We start from the raw sequence: 17634 nt of genomic DNA on the forward strand, positions 1-17634 counted from the left end.
GCTCTTTTATCATCGTGTAAAGCAATATGTAACACTGTTTTACAAAGTTGCCATATAAATGCTCCTATTTTCCTCAGTTACCATCATACTAATAGACAATCGGACTGTCCTCCCTAAAAAATAGCCTTATAGGTCGTCTTTGCAAGCAGCTTATTACAGCATATATTTACCAAGCCCCCACAAATAGCACCGGGCTTTGATGCCAGTTTGACATAGTGGCCAAACTGTGGAATTACAATGTCCTGGTCCATAATGTGATGCCATGGGGCCCATAAAGACTGAATTGACTCACATTATAAAACAGACATCTGTAAATCAATGGATACATTTATTTGAGCATCACAACCTCCACAAAATGACTCATTTTACTATCAGAATTTTCACAATTAAGGCCCCATCTCCACCAAAACATTTTTTTCCAGCTGAAAATGCCAGGCGCTCCTCAAGAAACTCCAGCTGGGAGCACTTTGGAAGCACAGCATTCTCTTCAGCAGAGTTGGTCGAGTCTGGTTGCTAAGATACGGGATATCTGCAGAAGTAAACATGTCGGCACAAGGTAGAGTGCTTGCTTTGGATGAGGTAAGGCTGAAGCATGCAGGGAGAGAGGACGGACCCACAGGTCTGTGCCGGTTCAAAAGAGAAAACATATGATACAAAAAGTAAGATGCGATGGTTTGGCCGTCCTCCACTGTGACTGAATGGCTGAAGTGACGAGTGTGGAGATTTTACCCAAAGTTGAACATTTTTCAACGCTCCACGCTCAGAAATAACGCTCAGCTGGCAGCACTCCGCACAGAATTCATGCCAAACACCTCGTCACATTACCAGCATTTGTAGCATGGTGTACATATAGGTTACTCCCACTGCAAAGCATTACAAAAATACAAAGGCCCCAAAATTATTTTTCTCCCCATTCAAGTTAGCAGAGGGCTGAACCGGAAGTTAGACTCTCAACATGCAAAGTCACGAGTGCACTTGTTCTATGAGCCCCACGATGCGGAAGATCCAGGTAATCGCACACGCGGGAAGTCAACTTTCATAGGCATGAACAGAGTCCCGCCTTCAACACTGTATCCAGTTCTCTTTATAAATCAATGATTTTTTTTGTTTACAGTTTGGCAGCAACCTTTTGTGGCTTTTGTGAGAGCAAAGGAGGAAGTCAGATGCTCTATAAAGAGTGACAAAGTCCGCATTAGGGAGGAGGTCAGGATGGATAGTTGGGTCAAACAGACACAGGACTTTCACCAACAGTCAACGCTGGCTCATTTCAAAGGTCCAGTGTGTGGGCTTCAGGGGATATATTGGCAGAAATCAAATATAACATAATGGCAAGGTTTTTGTTAGTTTAAATTGAGCTGTTTATATCTACACAGGGAGCCGATAATCGTTTATGGAGATCACCATGTTGCACCGCCATGTTTCTACAGCAGCCCAGAACGGACAATCACTGGCTCTTGATAGGGCCATTCACATTTTAGCGTTGGAAATGTACAGATTGTTTTAAATGTGAAACTGCTTTATTCTGTTTTTACTGGTTTAAATCACTGGGTCCATTTGTTCTGGAGAGGAGAAGACCTCTGCGGATAATTAGTAAAAACCTCCTTAACATTAAAACTGAAGGAATTTTTATCGGGAGAAGTTTCAGCTGGTTAAAATTTGCAATCATGCCCCTAGACGCAACTGAATCCCCCTAAATCCTAAACCTAAACAAGTAGTTTTGGTGCCTAGACCTCAACTGCAACAGTTTCACAATGTTAAATAGTAGTACAGTAGTTACTGGGTGTAACTCCAGCTCTATGAGGACATGTGCCTGTCGCTGGTGCTCTCCAGTGATTATATACGCTGTTTTGAGGTCATTATCAAACAACCTATTCCATCATTTAGATATGAGAATGTGTTGTAAGAAATGTAGGTGTTGCAAGCTTTGTAACTTGGACCATTACAAACATCTGACTAAACTAAATCTACACATACATGTATTGTTTTTCAGAGGCCACAAAACATATGCAACACTGGGTGAGACTCCACCAAAAGGCTTGAGAAAAGGAATTCCAGCTCAGAGGAGAGCCACATTCTTGTTATTCCCAATAAGAAAAAAAATGTAAGGAAAGGAGGGGGAGGAAGAAAAAAGCGCAGCAGACGGACGTTTCAGCTGTTTGGCTGAAAGATGATCAAAGTGAGTGAATCTAGGCCTCCGACAGGAAAGGATTCAGTCTTCTCTCTGCTTTACCTTGAAGTGCAGAAAACCCAGTTTCACAGTGCACTTGCTGATTCATGGATTGTGGTGGGAAAAAAAATACTGGAGGGGAAAAAAATGTCTCAGTGTACAGAACAGCTCCCTTTATATGAATTCAACACACGTGGGGGCACTACAGTGAGAACGAGTGCTGCCCCCACAGACAGAGATCATTAGGGCTTTCACGTTTGTTGTATACTGACACAAATAGTGGATTAAGCAAAACGTCAATCAACATAAAATAAATTCTGAGCAACTGAGCTTCCAAAATGTGAGCATGCTGCATTATATCATTGTAAACTGAATATTGTGGGTTTTGGACTGTAAATACAGAATAAATGATTCAACAAATCACTTGTAAACATAACACACAAATTGATCAATAATAAAAGGTAACTTGCAGCCCTACAATGACGTCACGGGCTCCTACAGCTTAAGGCAAGTTAGATTTAGGACTTTAGAAGACTTTTTTACTGCCTCTTGGAATTAAATTTGAGAGCAATTTTACAATAACCAAAATTCAATACAAAATAATACATGATTTGACATCAATTACTTTAGATTAGGGACAATTTTTTGGTCCAAATGTTCATAGTAACATCAACATGACGTGACGATTTTGTGTTTCTCACTCTGCATGTGGGATTTCACTGCCTTGATTCCCATTGTTAAACGTTTAAAAAACCTTTTGCATAAACATACAAGCCTCGTATTCATCACCTTTTATCAGTTTCAGCCATGCCACAAAATCTTGATTAATAAAGCAATTTTTGTTAAATTTTCATGTTCCTGTGTCGTCCACGGGACACAGACAATAAGCTAGCAGACAGTGGATCTCCTGCTCTGAGCATTGTGTTGTTGGTACTACTATCCTGATCTGCATGACGTCAATGCAAGAGGTATAAGATAAGATTTTTTTTTTTAATTCAATGTTACCAATTATTTTGAGATTTTACAATGCAACATCAGAATAAACAACTCATAAAAAAAAAGTTAAAAGACCCGGACACAGTAAACCGATTTCAGAGAACTAGTGGCAACAAAGGCTCCCTGCTTTGTCACCTGATGTGTGATGCGTCACCATGTCTCAGCCAAAAAATTGCACATGAAGACACTGCAAAGACTACAGCCTACAACCAATCAGCACCTGGGGGGAAGGAAATAACTCTTCAGAAGTCTGTATTCATCAATGAATAAGGGAAATCAGAAGACCGTCTTGATGCTAGTTAACCAGTTAGCACATTAACAACACAACCTGATGTTGAAAGAATAAATCATATTAACCATGCGCCAGTGAACAATAACAAAAACCATCAGGAAACATTTTAGCTTAAGACCTCAGTGGCTAAAGAAAAATAATCTTACCTTACCACCAAGTGTGTTTGCGTGACTTTAGCTGTTTGCTTACTTTCCTCACGTCTGTGTCACTTCTGCTGCCAATCAGAGGGATTTCATTCACCAACAGGTTCCACCGTTCCTGATTCAACATGCTGAATCGGGCAACAAAAGCTAACAATGGCCGACAAAGGCCAACGGTGCAGGACACACCGCACCGACAATGGCAACGGACGCTCACCAACAGCCCAACATCAGCTGATGACTGACTGTCAGCTTGGTGTGTCAGGGACTGTGGCATTTTAAGGATTTGTAAAAGATTGATTTGAGAAATTTTTAATAAGAATTAGGGTCTTATTTTTATATTAAATAATGAATCTGTGCCTTATAACCCTTTATAAGGATCCATGGGAACCCTACACAGCTTGACAGTGTACATGTCTGTCAAACATGTCAATCACTGCCCACAAAGTGTCACAAACACTAACAGGAGGAAAACTTAACCAGACTTTAAACACACGTGAAACAAACAGTCACCTTCTAGATGACATTAACACACCAACAGACAGCTTTCATTTGTCCAGAGAGTGGTTACCAACAGGTACAATGAACCTACCAGTTTTCAAAACTATAAACATAAATCAGACACTGTGACCATCTCTCCTGCTCCTCTCAGAGAACACCTGAAGAATCAGCAACCTCACTTTTAATAGGACATTCTCATCATCTCCTTTTGAACAACATACCACCATAGTAATGGTTTTTGTATGCCCTGAAAGTATGTTAACAACATCACTATCATTTTCAGTGTTGTCATTCTTCCAACATGGCAGAACAGCCTTCTCTAAACATTTCCAGACAGACATCAGTTCCTCTCGCTCTGCCGTGACGACATCATCGCTCTGTTGTTCCAAGATGCTGCGGCCAGATAACCAGATAACTTGATGGCCACTTGAAATGCAGATGAGATACCAGACACGCCATCAGTGCATCAGTGAAGCTCTCAGCACTTCCCCTCCGTACACGAGCCGATACAAACTGTCATCCAAACTGCACACTCCTAAAGTACAGGCAAAGTGTGCATGCTTTATTTAATACGGCTTCTGTCTCTAACATGCTTTGTTATAAATTTGTGTTAAACATCATGTGTTGATGTGACGCTGGAGGCCTTTAATTGTTTTTGGTTGCAACCAAACTTCCCCCTGCTGGGATAATAAAGCTCATGTGATCGGGGAACTGATCAATACAACCAGCATTATAGTGAAGTACAAGCTCATATAAACTCACTTTACCTGATATATTATTGATTGAGGTGCTCATTCTTTTCAGGCCTCAAACAACGACTCAACACAAGTCAAATAAACACAGTAATTAAAAGTGCAGCTGCCAACAACATAACAACACCTAAAAGGAATGAGAGACCTTGTGTTTAACTAAACTGAGAGGATTCGATTACCTGAAACCAAGAGAATTGCTGATGATGCTTACATGTAGATGTTTAGGAGGTATGGTTTACCATGTTCAACATCTTACTTGAGCATGTTAGCATAATTACATGTGCTAATTATCATAAGGTACAGCTGAGGCTGATGAGAATGTCATTAGTTCTGCAGATGTTTGGTCATAAACACAAGTATTGGACAAATCGAAATGTTGACCTGATGATAAGCCTGTCACCATCAATACTTTTGTTTTACAATATGTCAAGAAATAACAGAGGTTACCCATATAACTGTCATTTTGACACCAATGTTTGCCACTGATATAATTTTATAATAATGTAAGTACATCATTTTACAGAGCAATGAACTTCTAATTCTTAATATTCATATATGTGAAAAACTATAGTTCTTTTTTTTTTAACATATTTAAAAGTTATCAATACCTAATAATAAATACAAATTTATAGTAGCTTTATAGGACTTGCCCAGGGGGTAGGCAACCTACAGCCCCAGAGCTGCATGCGTGGCTTTGATATTAAATTATCTTGAAATGAATAACAGTTGTTTTTATTTAAATTGTAAAAATGTGTAGCCTTTACATTGAATTAAAAAATGTTTTCACATTTCATCAACTAAAATGTGCATCATCTGTCTACGACCTGGTGGCTTTTCCTCTAAATTTTGCTGAACGTCAGTAGCGGAAGCTAGCCTGGAGTATCTCTTGCAAAGCTAGCTATGGATTCAAAAATCCCAAAAAGTCTTGGAGGAAAATAGAGGATTTAATTGTGTGGACAGATTCATTTGCTTTCAACACCAACACTGCAAAGTTAAAGTACTAAATAATTACACATAGCCCACTGCAGAGTAGCTACATTGTAGTGAATCATATTAATGAATGCTCATTTAGACCTATTCTTCGTGATGTCAATGGGTTAATTTTGACTTAATAGGCTGTTACCTTTATTCAAATATGTTTTGTGGCTCCAGACCCATTTTCTTTCTTTTTTTCGGCCAATAATGGTTCTTTTAATAATAAAGGTTGCCGACCCCAGGACTAGCCCAAAGTACTTTGGCCAACAAAAGCAAAACAAGTAATGCCTCTTGCAACTAATACGCAAGCTTAGCAAAGCTCTGCTAACAGAGTAGCTACCCTCATAATATGGCTGAGGTGCTGCGGGCAGCTCCCGGGGATGGGCGGCCTGGAAGCCAAGCGGTTTGCTGGTGGATCTAAGGAGTGGAGGATAAAGTTGTTTGGATGGTAAAAATGTTTTGGTTTGTTGCAAGCTAACTATCAACAACTATGCCTCTTCCACTCCAAAAGTGTAGAGAACCGGTAAGCTACGGTGTGTTGTCTCTGCTGTGTTGTTTATATTATTCTTTGACTCGGGTAAGTAGGTGGGGGTGGTCAACCCATCAGGCAATATCAAGGTCAGCAGATGATCGAGGTTGTGTATTGTAAAGTACGTCTATAATGTAATTATTGTGAGAGGCCTCAAAAAAAACCTCAAAGCTGTTACAATCCATCCTCTGGGAGTATCAATTCAAATTTTCATGTCAATCCGTCCAATACTTGTATAAATGTTTTTCTAAAAGCAAATATGTCAACCTGCTTGCGGTATTAGAGGAAAAGTCAGTAGATATCAATTTCCACCAAATATCATGGAAACCCATCCAATACTTGTTGAGCTTTGTCAGTTAGCACGGCTTTAAAGCAGTTTACCAACAGCAGTGGATCCAATTTGTTTGCTGTATCAAATTTGACATTCAAATATTTTCCACTCATTCTGGTGGATCCAAAACTGGGCAGATGGGGTCTAAAACCAGGATCAACTCAAGAAATGTTTACACAGTCAGCAAAATCACAACCACGGAAAAATCTGAGCTTCCAACTTGTTTTATTTGTTTGTCTTGAAGTTTTAAGGTTGTCAAAAGCTGCTTGGGTGGTTTTCTTTTTGGATTTTCTTCTTCAATGGTAATCATTATGGTTATCTGTCTATTTGTGTGTTTAAAGCACTGTGACAACAAATGATTTCCGAAAGAAAGACAGTTTTAGGTAGAATCAGCTACGGATAGCACTGCTGGTACTTGTAGAGATATAATAAATTTGTCAAGAACCTTTACTACTGCTGAAGTTTGATTTAAGGGAAGTGTCTTTATGGTCTGTCACCCTTTTGACCGTAGAGGTGACCCAGCTTTCACAAAACCAGTCAGAAAGCTGATCAGGTAATCCATCTACCATTTCAATCCTTGAAACATCAACTGTTACAAGTGCAAAGTCAGTCAAGTCACCAGACAAGTGAATTAAAAACAATAATATGCTCCATCTGTACAAACGTGCCATTTGTTAGGAGCGAATGTGTGTTAGAAAAACATGTCCTCCGGGAGACTCTTTGTAAGTTTTGTTCGTGTCTGCTACAAGAAATTTATGAAGACAGAAATCCACAGCAACTTACCTGTTACTGTTGGCTGTATTATCAAGTATATATGCTACATATACACACTGGGATTGTGTTAAGAAACAGCTGCTGTTCATCGGGGACTGTTTAATCATTTAGAGAAATGTGACGTTGAAAAAGATGCAATGATCCAGTCGGTAAAAGCAGCAAATAGAAGCATAATAACACTAACGAGTGAGTGATCATGTTTTCCTGTTATGACAGTACTAGCACCCTGTCACTGCAGTATGGAGGCCTCGTGCTCAGCCGAGAGACTGCTGCGTCACCTCCAACTTACAAAAAACTCATGACTCATCACTCTGCTCAGCCTGACTCATAAATATTACAAACAGCAGGCCATCAACCAAACGCAACAAGGAATACTAAAATACCTCCAGAACAATTCCAGAAAACTATGAGCGAGATGAGCACCTGGAAACGTGACAGAGGCTTATCAGGTGACTTAATGAACCCTCTGTTGACTGTAAGGGAGGAACATCAGAGACTGAGCAGACATGACTGAGTATATAAGACCTTCTGTAATTAAAGTCACTGTATGCAACATTCAAACCAATATTTGCTTTGTAAAGATTAAGTGGAGTCATGGTGTCCCGAGCAAAGAATAAACTCACGCTAACTCCTTGTGTTGTAATCCAAGTTTATCTGTTCCTTGTTGTGGTAGACGATCGGGCCATGCGTGCATGTTCGGGCATGCGAGTCCTTACGTGTGTGTCCCACTGGCTAGTGAAATGCCACCCTACACTGCACTCATACTGCTGTCTTGACCCAAGGTGGCAGGACCAGGGTTGCAAATTAGCACCAACCACCAGCCAAATGCTACTAAGATATGCAAGTGGCTGCTACATGTGCTTCACTTATCTGTCCAAAAAACAATGGTTATCTATTAAGTGGCTGGTGAATTTTGGAATCCACCAGCCACGGTGGCAGATGAACGAAAAAAATAATGTCCAACCCTGTCATCAACACATAAATGAAGTGCTCATCACCCCACACGTTAACACCATTAGCTCTGTCAGCACTGTTTCCGTTGTTAGTGCTGTTTATGGAGTTAGCACCATTAGCTGCTAGCTACCTCCACATTGAAAACCATGTGCAGACACTCCTGCCCCAGACTCTGAATTGTCGATACGCCCTGGATGCCACATACAGCTTCTTCAACTTTATGTTAAGCATCATCATCCTCATAGCCCGTAATGTAAACTATAGTTTACTTTATATTAGAGCTGCCACGATTAGTCGATGACTAATCGACTATTAAAATAATCGGTGACTATTTTAGTAGTCGACTAATCGGTTTGAGTCTTTTTTCATAGAAAAGCACTTTAAAAGTACCCCAAAATACTCTTACTGCAGCTTCTTATGTTCAGATATCGGCAGCTTTACACACTCTCCCGTGACAGTGAACTAAAACCCTTTGGCGTGAGTATGAAACAAAACATTAGATGACGTAATTTTGGGGTTTGGGCGAGACAGACCGACATTTTTCAACATTTTAACACATTTTTCGATGAAATGATTAATCGACTAATCGAAGAAATAATCGTCAGATTAGTCGACAATGAAAATAATCGTTAGTGGCAGCCCTACTTTATATTGATCATTTCACATCATCACTAATGTGTGGCTTTTGTCTTAAGTGGGAAACACTACAATACGCATTTTCTCCTGGTACAAAGGACTCTAGGAGTTTAAAGCCCGATTTGTACTGTTTGATTTGTAACTTTCGAATTTTATTTCCCTTTGTTTTATTTTTCCTCTGCACACACTATTTTTCTCAGTGCTAAACATTTTGTTTTGTAAACAGAAAGGCATACTCATCTACTGCAGAGATATGAACACGCCTCTGGTCTACTGGTAATGGGAAAGGAGTCTATCGCCTATTTTAAGAGGGTTTTCACATGTGTAAAAACCCCATATACACTACTTTTGGTGGAAAAGAGGTATTTGTCTCATAGTGTACTTTACAGGGTCATTAAAGAGAAATCATTGTGGGCATATGCTGCAGACACATCTCTGTTCCACTGTGAGTTTTCAAGTGTGATCTAAAAAGAAAAGGTCTGATGACAGGGTGAGAAGTAAACAGTGCACATGGTAGCAAACACGGAGCGATTCCAGGCACATCCAGATGTTTCTTGGGACTGAAAACAAGAATGTTTCCTGTGCTGCAGGAAGCCACATTTGGAAACAAGTCACCAGATTATACAATTTAACTTAAGCATTACTGAAGGGATCAACAGCCGAGCCACAATCTGCTTGGAGATCTCTCTTTCCCTCACACAGGTTATTTTAAACACGAATGTGGATACTTGCGAGAGACTGTTCCAAACAAATGACCAAAGAGTTTATAGCAACAGAATATTTTAACTTCAGTGTGATAAACTACTATGATTTTAAGTTTTGATGGTTTCAGACCAAATGTGCAATAGTGAGAGAAACACAGATCCAACACAGCAGCTAACCAAGGTCGTGCAGACTACATCAGAATGTAAACAGTAACAATATATATATATATATATATATATATATATATATATACACATATATACATATATATATATATATATATATATATATATATATATATATATATATATATATATATATATATATAATACTGAACTTTGGGAATCAGACAAGCACAAATACACATTTCCTCTCCTCTTCTGTAGAGTAGCATTTCTTAGACCTGCATCCTCCTGATGGCAGCTGTCTGGACAGTGCAGCCTTTCTCTCTGTTGAAAATAATGGCCTTGCTCTGCACAATATTGAACTTGCACTTTACGTGTGAGAGCTCTGTTAGAGTTGGTTCAATACTCTCCAGCCAACACAGTCTTACTGGTGTCTTCTATTACAGGAGCCTCCATTCATGCGCGTAAACATAGAAACAGAACACACTTACACCAGGATCTGAGGTCCAGCTGTGTTATGTATTAAAGGCCTCGTGAATATGTCCAAAATTTACACCCCAGATTGAAGCTAAAAAAAATATCATGTATTATTTAGTATCAAAGCTGCTGTGAGTATAAAGGTTATTTTAAATGACCTACTTTTCTAATGTGCGCATGTGCGTGTGTGTGTGTGTGTGTGTGTGTGTGTACTCAATACAAACCTGCTGCTTGTCCTTCTTGTGTATTTTCATCTTCTATCCCTTCACTGCATCTGTGAACACAAAAGGACATTATTCATATTACTTCCAGAAATACACACTGAGCAAACAACAGTGAAAACTTATTGTGACATCCAACCATGTAGCTGCGAGTAAAGTTTTGTAAAGCTGAGCGCTAAAAAGAAACAAAGACGATGCAACCAATTCAAACATACTGGACCGACTTCATTTTAAACCAGCCCAGGGAATACAGAAATCCCACCAGTGGAATTATGCTTCCCTTCTACTGAAAGTCAGCATCTTTTGAATTTATTCACAACAGTTAACCTTTCTAACCCATATTAGGAGACTGTTTGCTCACCAAAATGTTTTCTAGCAGTAACTTTTTTCAAATTCCAGTTACACATACTAACTCCTGGAAGCATCCAAGACCTACAGAAATCAGCCGTCGCTCGATGAGAGGCTGTTGAACAAGTTTTTTGCTAAAGGATACTTAAACAACAGTGTAGCTGTAGACGAGGGCCCTATCTTATACCTGGCAAAAATGGTACACATGTTCCACTCATGTCCATGTGCAGCAATCAAAGTCACACTCAGAACAACTCTCATACATATTCCATGACCCAGAAGGAGCAGGGAGATGAAAACAATCTTATTTCACCTGCCGCTCTCTCAAAACACAAATGATCAGAAGAAATAGATGTCAGTTCTAGTTAATGACCAATACCTACAGTAACTTCAGAAAGAAAAATAAATAAATAAACAGAGACGATTTGAGAGCCATACACAATGTCCCCTTCAACAGGTGAGCAGCTTCTACACGACAACTTCATATGAAAAATATTTAGACAACCGTAAATATATCCACAGGATGACATACTAACAGTAGATATATATATACAAAAAACAAGTGTGCAAATTTGTTGAAGTGCTTGCGCCCATGGGCGCGTAGGTCTTAAAATGAGGTGTGGTCAAGCAAATTCTTGGCAGCAGAAAGCAACTGCGCCATTGACCCCAGAAACCTGGTCTAAAGTCAGAATGGTGCAGCGTTTTCCTGCTATTTAAAGGGCGCATTATTCAGAGAGTAAGACGCACCTTAACACTGGCAGCTTCACAACACATGTACACACAGGAATGCACAGATGGGTTGCAAGTGGGTGAAATAGGTCATTACTGAGGAAAACCTTAATTCCATTTTCTAAAATGTGAACATAGCAGAGAGCAGAGCAGAGCTGCCATCCAACAATGAGCAGCATAACGCTAGGGCCACACCGCCCGCGGAAGCGCCGCGAATAGCCTCGAAGCGCCGAGAAGAGAAGGCAGTTTCCTTTCGGCGCCCATGTTAACCGACTGTGTCGTCCACACTGGCCGCGCCGGGAAGCTCCGCGGCAGGCTCACGATTTGCAGCGATCAGTTCGGCGTCTGGTCTATTTTCTGCGTGAGCCGCGAGCCAATCTGACAAGCCAGGCAGTGAAAAACAAGAGCTGGGAGCAAAATTGCTTGTCGATGGCGTGGAGAAATGCGCGTCTGATGTGAACGGAGGTGCTCCGGCGCGCGCGAGAATTTCGGTGCGCTGCGCTTCCGCGGGCAGTGTGGCCCTGGCGTAACTTTATCTATTACTTCATAAGCTAAAAGTTCAGTTCTGTTTCCTCTGTCAAGTTTATCACCACAGTTTTTATCTTTGCTGCGTAACTGTCTCTCAACATTTGCTGCAGTGACATTACTGCTCTTACTTCATTACTCAGCAGAAAACCGATCGCTTCTGCAATTTGCCGAATACACATTTTAACAGCAGTGCGCCATGTTCCCATTGACCTGGCCTGGAGATGACCCTCTGAGTACTGTACTGTGGAACTTATGTTACCTACCTCGGATTAATTACTGGGCTAAACAAAACCCCTTCGTCCCTTTGCGCCTTACTCTGCACCCAAATTATGCACCTTACAACTAGCAACGCTGCTTGGTTTTAACTGTGTTGTATTTATTTTAGGCTTCTCGGTTATTCAGTTATTTATTATAGGTCTACCTTGATGTTATTTACACTGTACGCTGCTGGACCTGAGTAACGAATTTCATTCCCTCATGTTCTTTAACTTGAATGATGACAAACTGAGCCTGGAACCTTGAAAAGTATTTAGACACACTCTAAATAAATTTGTGCCATGCACTACAGACGTTGTAGAGGAGGTAGATTAGAAAGCGTTTTCAGTGTTCTGCTTTTGCTTCAGTGTTGACAGAGAACTTTTACGACATGTACAGACAGCAAGTTAACAATGTTTAAATTTTGGGATTTGTGAGAAACACACACGCACGCGAGTCAAGTCCATACAATATATACACGAACAGGTCAAAAATTTGCTTTGTATTCAGTTTGATATCATCTGTTGACACTCAGTGTTGTTTTAATAAAGCGCACCAATGTGACACTGTGTTTACATTAAGAAAATTAGACATTATGTGAAGGGAAGGAAGAAAGAAATCACTTTCTCACAGACATGGCGAGTGATTTAAATGTGCTTTACCCTCGACAAAAGCAGCAAATGACCACTTGTGCTTTATCAATATGGACGCTATCAGTCTGGTATCTTCAGCTGTTTCTGATTCCCATCCTGAGTGAGGAAACTAAGAGTGGAGAGTGGTCCAATAACATCCTTCTACACAATGGCAATCTGGCAACCAGATCTCGAAACAACAAAAGCAAGAATATACAGTACACATCAGCCTGCTGGAAACTTTCCACCAAATAAAAAAAGAATCAAAAGAAATTTGTAATGTTAACTAACTGGCACCAGAGCACAAGACAACACTGAAACGGCACATTTTCACTTTTAAGTATTGAATGCGTTCCCAAAATCTAAAAGTTATCTGATGACTATTGATCACTGGACAGCCTTGATGCCCACAGCAGGGATCAGTACAGAAAGAGATTCAGGACTGCAGTCGTATAGTGAGAGCCAAGGTAACATCTATTGGCTGATCTGTGTGCTGCTGAAGTACGACAGTACAGTGCATCTGTGTTTCTTTGCTGAATACCCGAATGAGACTCACATGATCTACCAGTGTTTTTACCCCCACGACAGATAAAGAGAGAATAATTACCAACTCTAATGCAGGACAGAAGAGGGATAAATTATTCTACAAGAGTTACAACTTTAGCTCTCACTGCAGTTTCAGTGGAAACACTCCTGGGGTTGGTTTAGGAGAAATTTTGAAACAGAATAATTTCAGAATCACCTGAACAGAAGATTCTCACACAGCTCCACGCTGCATCTGAGACGCTTTTAGAAACGTAGGTACAGTGGCAGTGCTGCCAGTGGGGTTGGTTTCATGCAGGGATATGGAGGTGGACGGGACCAAAGCCAATAGATTTCATTCAACTCTATGCCTCTTGAGAAAATTACTGGAACTCATTCAAAAACTCCACATCCAAAAGTTTCTCTCTCTTCAATATTGCCTCTCCATAACAGAAACATCACGCACACAGAATAAAAGATCTGGATGGCCCTGTTTCCACAAAACCTATTTATTCCTGAGACACACTCAGTGGTTCATTCTCTTTTCTTGTTGTTGGCATGTAAACATCATCCATTTCTCCCGTTTCTCTCACCATCACTCTTCTTGAGCTCTTATCCCACGAGTTTAGTGTTACATAACATGAGTTTCATTCATACTGTTAAGCCATCTATCTTGTGCTGGTGGGTTCTGCCTTGTAACATCTCTGCTGAATGGTCTTTTTCCCAAGCACCAACATCCAGGGCTAAAAAATGAAGCCAATGCCAAAAACTGCAGTTCCTTGAATGGCCACTTGAGGTTGGCTCCAAAAGCAACTCTGTCTCCATAAACACCCACATCACAATCCCCAGCTTCACAGCAGAAATAAACATGTTTACAGCTTGCTACCAAAAAAAAAACAAAAAACAAACAAACAAAAAAAAAAACAGTTTTGGTCTCTATGGCTAATTTCCCGCTTCATGGCAATGGTACAGGAATTAATCTTTATATAAGTACCCATTTAAATGTTCTTGAGGCTGCTTTGAGTGACGGGTGGGTGCCATAGGGTTGGGGTTGCTACCACAGCAACAATGTTGGTTAGGCAACGTAACCACCATACAGACCCAGATACAGAGTATAGGTGTAGCCATAGCCGTCGCTATTTCAGTGTGTTTTCATTTCAAGAAAGTTAATTGTAAGATTTTCATCTAAAAAAGTCTTGTTTGGCATTTAGTTGCACCAATGGTGCGTTCGTTTTGTACTCGGAGGTCGGAAATTCCCAGTTCCCAATCCGAAGTTTAAACTCGAACGTACCCTGAGATTGGAGTTCCAACTCGGAAACTCGGAGCAACCGCATCAACCCCGACTTACGAATTCAAGATGGCTGCCGGTCTCATACACAGTGAGTAAACACTCTGCTAAAGTACTGTTGATAGCAATTCTATCTTATTTGTTTTACATTAGGTCAGCCTCATCTGCGGCTTTCATCAGTTGGAGTGCATGATGGTTTTGAAGCTGTCTACACTCCGAAAGTGCAAGGGCAACAAAGGCTTTCTTGCGGGCGTCCATGTTTTTTCCGACTTGTCCACCGTCGTCAACTAGAATGCAAAAACTGTTGTCAACTCAGAGGTGACGTTCTCCCCACTTCCTACTTCCGACCTCCGAGTACAAAACAAACGCACCACAAAGCCTGTTGTCCCCAAAGAGCTTTTTCCCAGCTGAAAACACCAGGTGCTCCTCAAGAAATGCCCAGTAGCAGCTTATTGTTTCACATATGAGCTTAAATTACTGCACCTAGTTTAGTAGCTAGGTAGCCAAAACATCAATAAACCTCATTAAGGCTCCTACAATTAGCATTATCACAGTTCAGCATGGCTGTAAATGCACCATGCTACCCAAGCTAGCAGCTAGCGTTGGGGTTAGCTCCACGCTGTTGTCCAAATATGGTCACTTTTGGCTTCAAAAATCTAAGATGGCAACAGCCTTAACCGCATGGGCCCTAGGCGTTTTTTGGGGTATTTTTACTGCCTTTACTTTTAAGCTCATATCACAGTCATTATAAAGGCTACATACACATGCTATATCTTGTTTGGACAATGTGGGCTATCCAGATTTGCCATCATTTCATGTCCTTCTATGTGCCTGTATTTTATATTAATTTTTATATCAATGAAAAAACAAATATGTGTGACTAAATTCTTACATTTTTACATGTATCTCACCATAGCAAGTTGGAAGAAGACATATTCTGCCATATATGAAGAGGGGAGACTCTCTGGAATCTGGCAATATAAGAACCATGATGCTGGGACATTCTGTCACTTCACAGCTGTCCAAAACATGTGGTTTGTGCCAGGCGGACATGATTGCCAGTATTTTTTCATTATTGCAAGAAATTCCATTGACTCATTCACAAGTCAAAAATGTGTTTTATCTGAAAGAAACATGCAATATTTACATCTAAGATCATAGAAAAATAGTCAACCAAGTGCAATGATGTCCTCCAAGATAATATTTGCCACTTTGTTTGCAGTAAACAAAGTTTGTTGTTGTTTTTCAGTTTCAGTTATATATTGGGGGGACATTTTGGGCATTGGTGGGGGGGGGCACATGTCCCCCTCAATGTATATGGTGACTACGGCCCTGTCAGCATGCATAATTAGTCTACAGTTGTCTGGGTGCGCAAAGATGAAGTGGCTGGTCTTGTCATACAAAGTCTGATGGAGTGTCAACTGGACAATATGGAGATATTTGCATCTTGAAAGCCGGACTACAAAAGTGGATAGACAGGGAGAAACACACGCAAGACGTGGTAAGATACGATATTCCTCACTATATGAAGTGACTGATAACAAGATCTGTATAATGGATTGTAAAGAAATTCGTCAGGTTTTTATTTTGTAGACAATTAATCTGTATTTATAGTGTGATGGGATGACAGCACAATGATGTGTGTGGTATCCCTGGAAAGCTCTGCTCCTGCGCTTTCATGTGATATGCGTGGTATTTCTGTGCGACCCTGCATTCACGAGTAATCCATCCAAGAGTAATGTGTGTGCAAAGCTGTATGAAAGCTCTGTTATACATAATTTTAGTGTAAATTTATCATTGTTTTTCGCTGTGAAAACATTGGACTACCAACAAGTACAAGCTACAATTCCGCTGTTTCACGTGATATGCATGGCTTCTCGCTATAAGGCACGGTCGCAGAGAAAATCAATAGAGAAGAACAGGTGTGAATATGGACGCACTATGCGTCGTTCAGGCCCATAGGGTTAAAGCCAAACTTGAGCCCTCAAAAGGGGAGTGCACAAACTAAAGGCTGACGTCACAGTGGCTACATCCAATATTTTATACTGACTATGCTTTTTACAAGCTGCTAACAAGACTTTCAGCAGATATCTGTCTTCTCTCAACACAATATCTCCTGTCATGACACCAAAGTACAGTCCTGAACAGCTTATAGCCCAGAATTTTGAACATTTCCCCAAAACTGTACAATTTCAGGAAATAGTCGATAGACATGGGAATTTCAAAACTTACTGCCTCACATCTTTTCCAACATGGCTGTGCTAGAAACCGCTATTTGCTCTAAATTTTGGGTACCATCAGAGAATCTAATTACTTTTTTCCAGCAGTGTTTTCTCCACCCCAGTGTTGTTGGTTTTTCTCTCTGCATAAAAATTAATGAGCTCCTATCACCTGCAAAAAAAAAAAAAAAAAAAAAAAAAAAAGGTTGGGTTTTAACTTTCGGATGTGAGTCAACCTGCAGCCTCTGCCCACTTCAGTGATTATTTTCAGTTCTGAGGACACACTGTTCTCTGTTTAGCTCTTTGTCTTTTAGTTCCGTGCTACCTTATAAAAGTTATAAAATATCAAATTTTAACTGAAAAAGAAATGTTTCAGACGGGGTTATTATCTGTGAAAGTTAAAATTAGAGATGGAAGAAAACTAAGGCGGGGAAGGACGTTCCAAAAATGTTTAAAGCAGGATTCAAACCAGGGAAACTTCTGTTACGCATCCTTTGAAGCACCAGGATGGTCGCCCACAAAGATCTGCACTGTAGGA

At 40.3% G+C, this 17634-nt stretch overlaps 1 protein-coding gene across 5 annotated transcripts in view; it reads right to left on the minus strand.

Moving 5' to 3' along the window:
• Nucleotides 1-17634, minus strand: part of chd6 (chromodomain helicase DNA binding protein 6) — a 161450-nt gene that overhangs the window by 116699 nt on the left and 27117 nt on the right. For all 5 annotated transcript variants that reach the window (XM_049596903.1, XM_049596982.1, XM_049597135.1 and 2 more), the window contains exon 2: nt 10579-10628. In XM_049596903.1, coding sequence (XP_049452860.1) covers nt 10579-10608 — 30 coding nt within the window. In that variant the 5' untranslated portion in view covers nt 10609-10628. The remainder of the gene's footprint in view (nt 1-10578; nt 10629-17634) is intronic.

Source organism: Epinephelus fuscoguttatus, linkage group LG1 (genome assembly GCF_011397635.1).
Source record: "Epinephelus fuscoguttatus linkage group LG1, E.fuscoguttatus.final_Chr_v1".
NCBI classification, from domain to species: Eukaryota; Metazoa; Chordata; class Actinopteri; order Perciformes; family Serranidae; genus Epinephelus; species Epinephelus fuscoguttatus.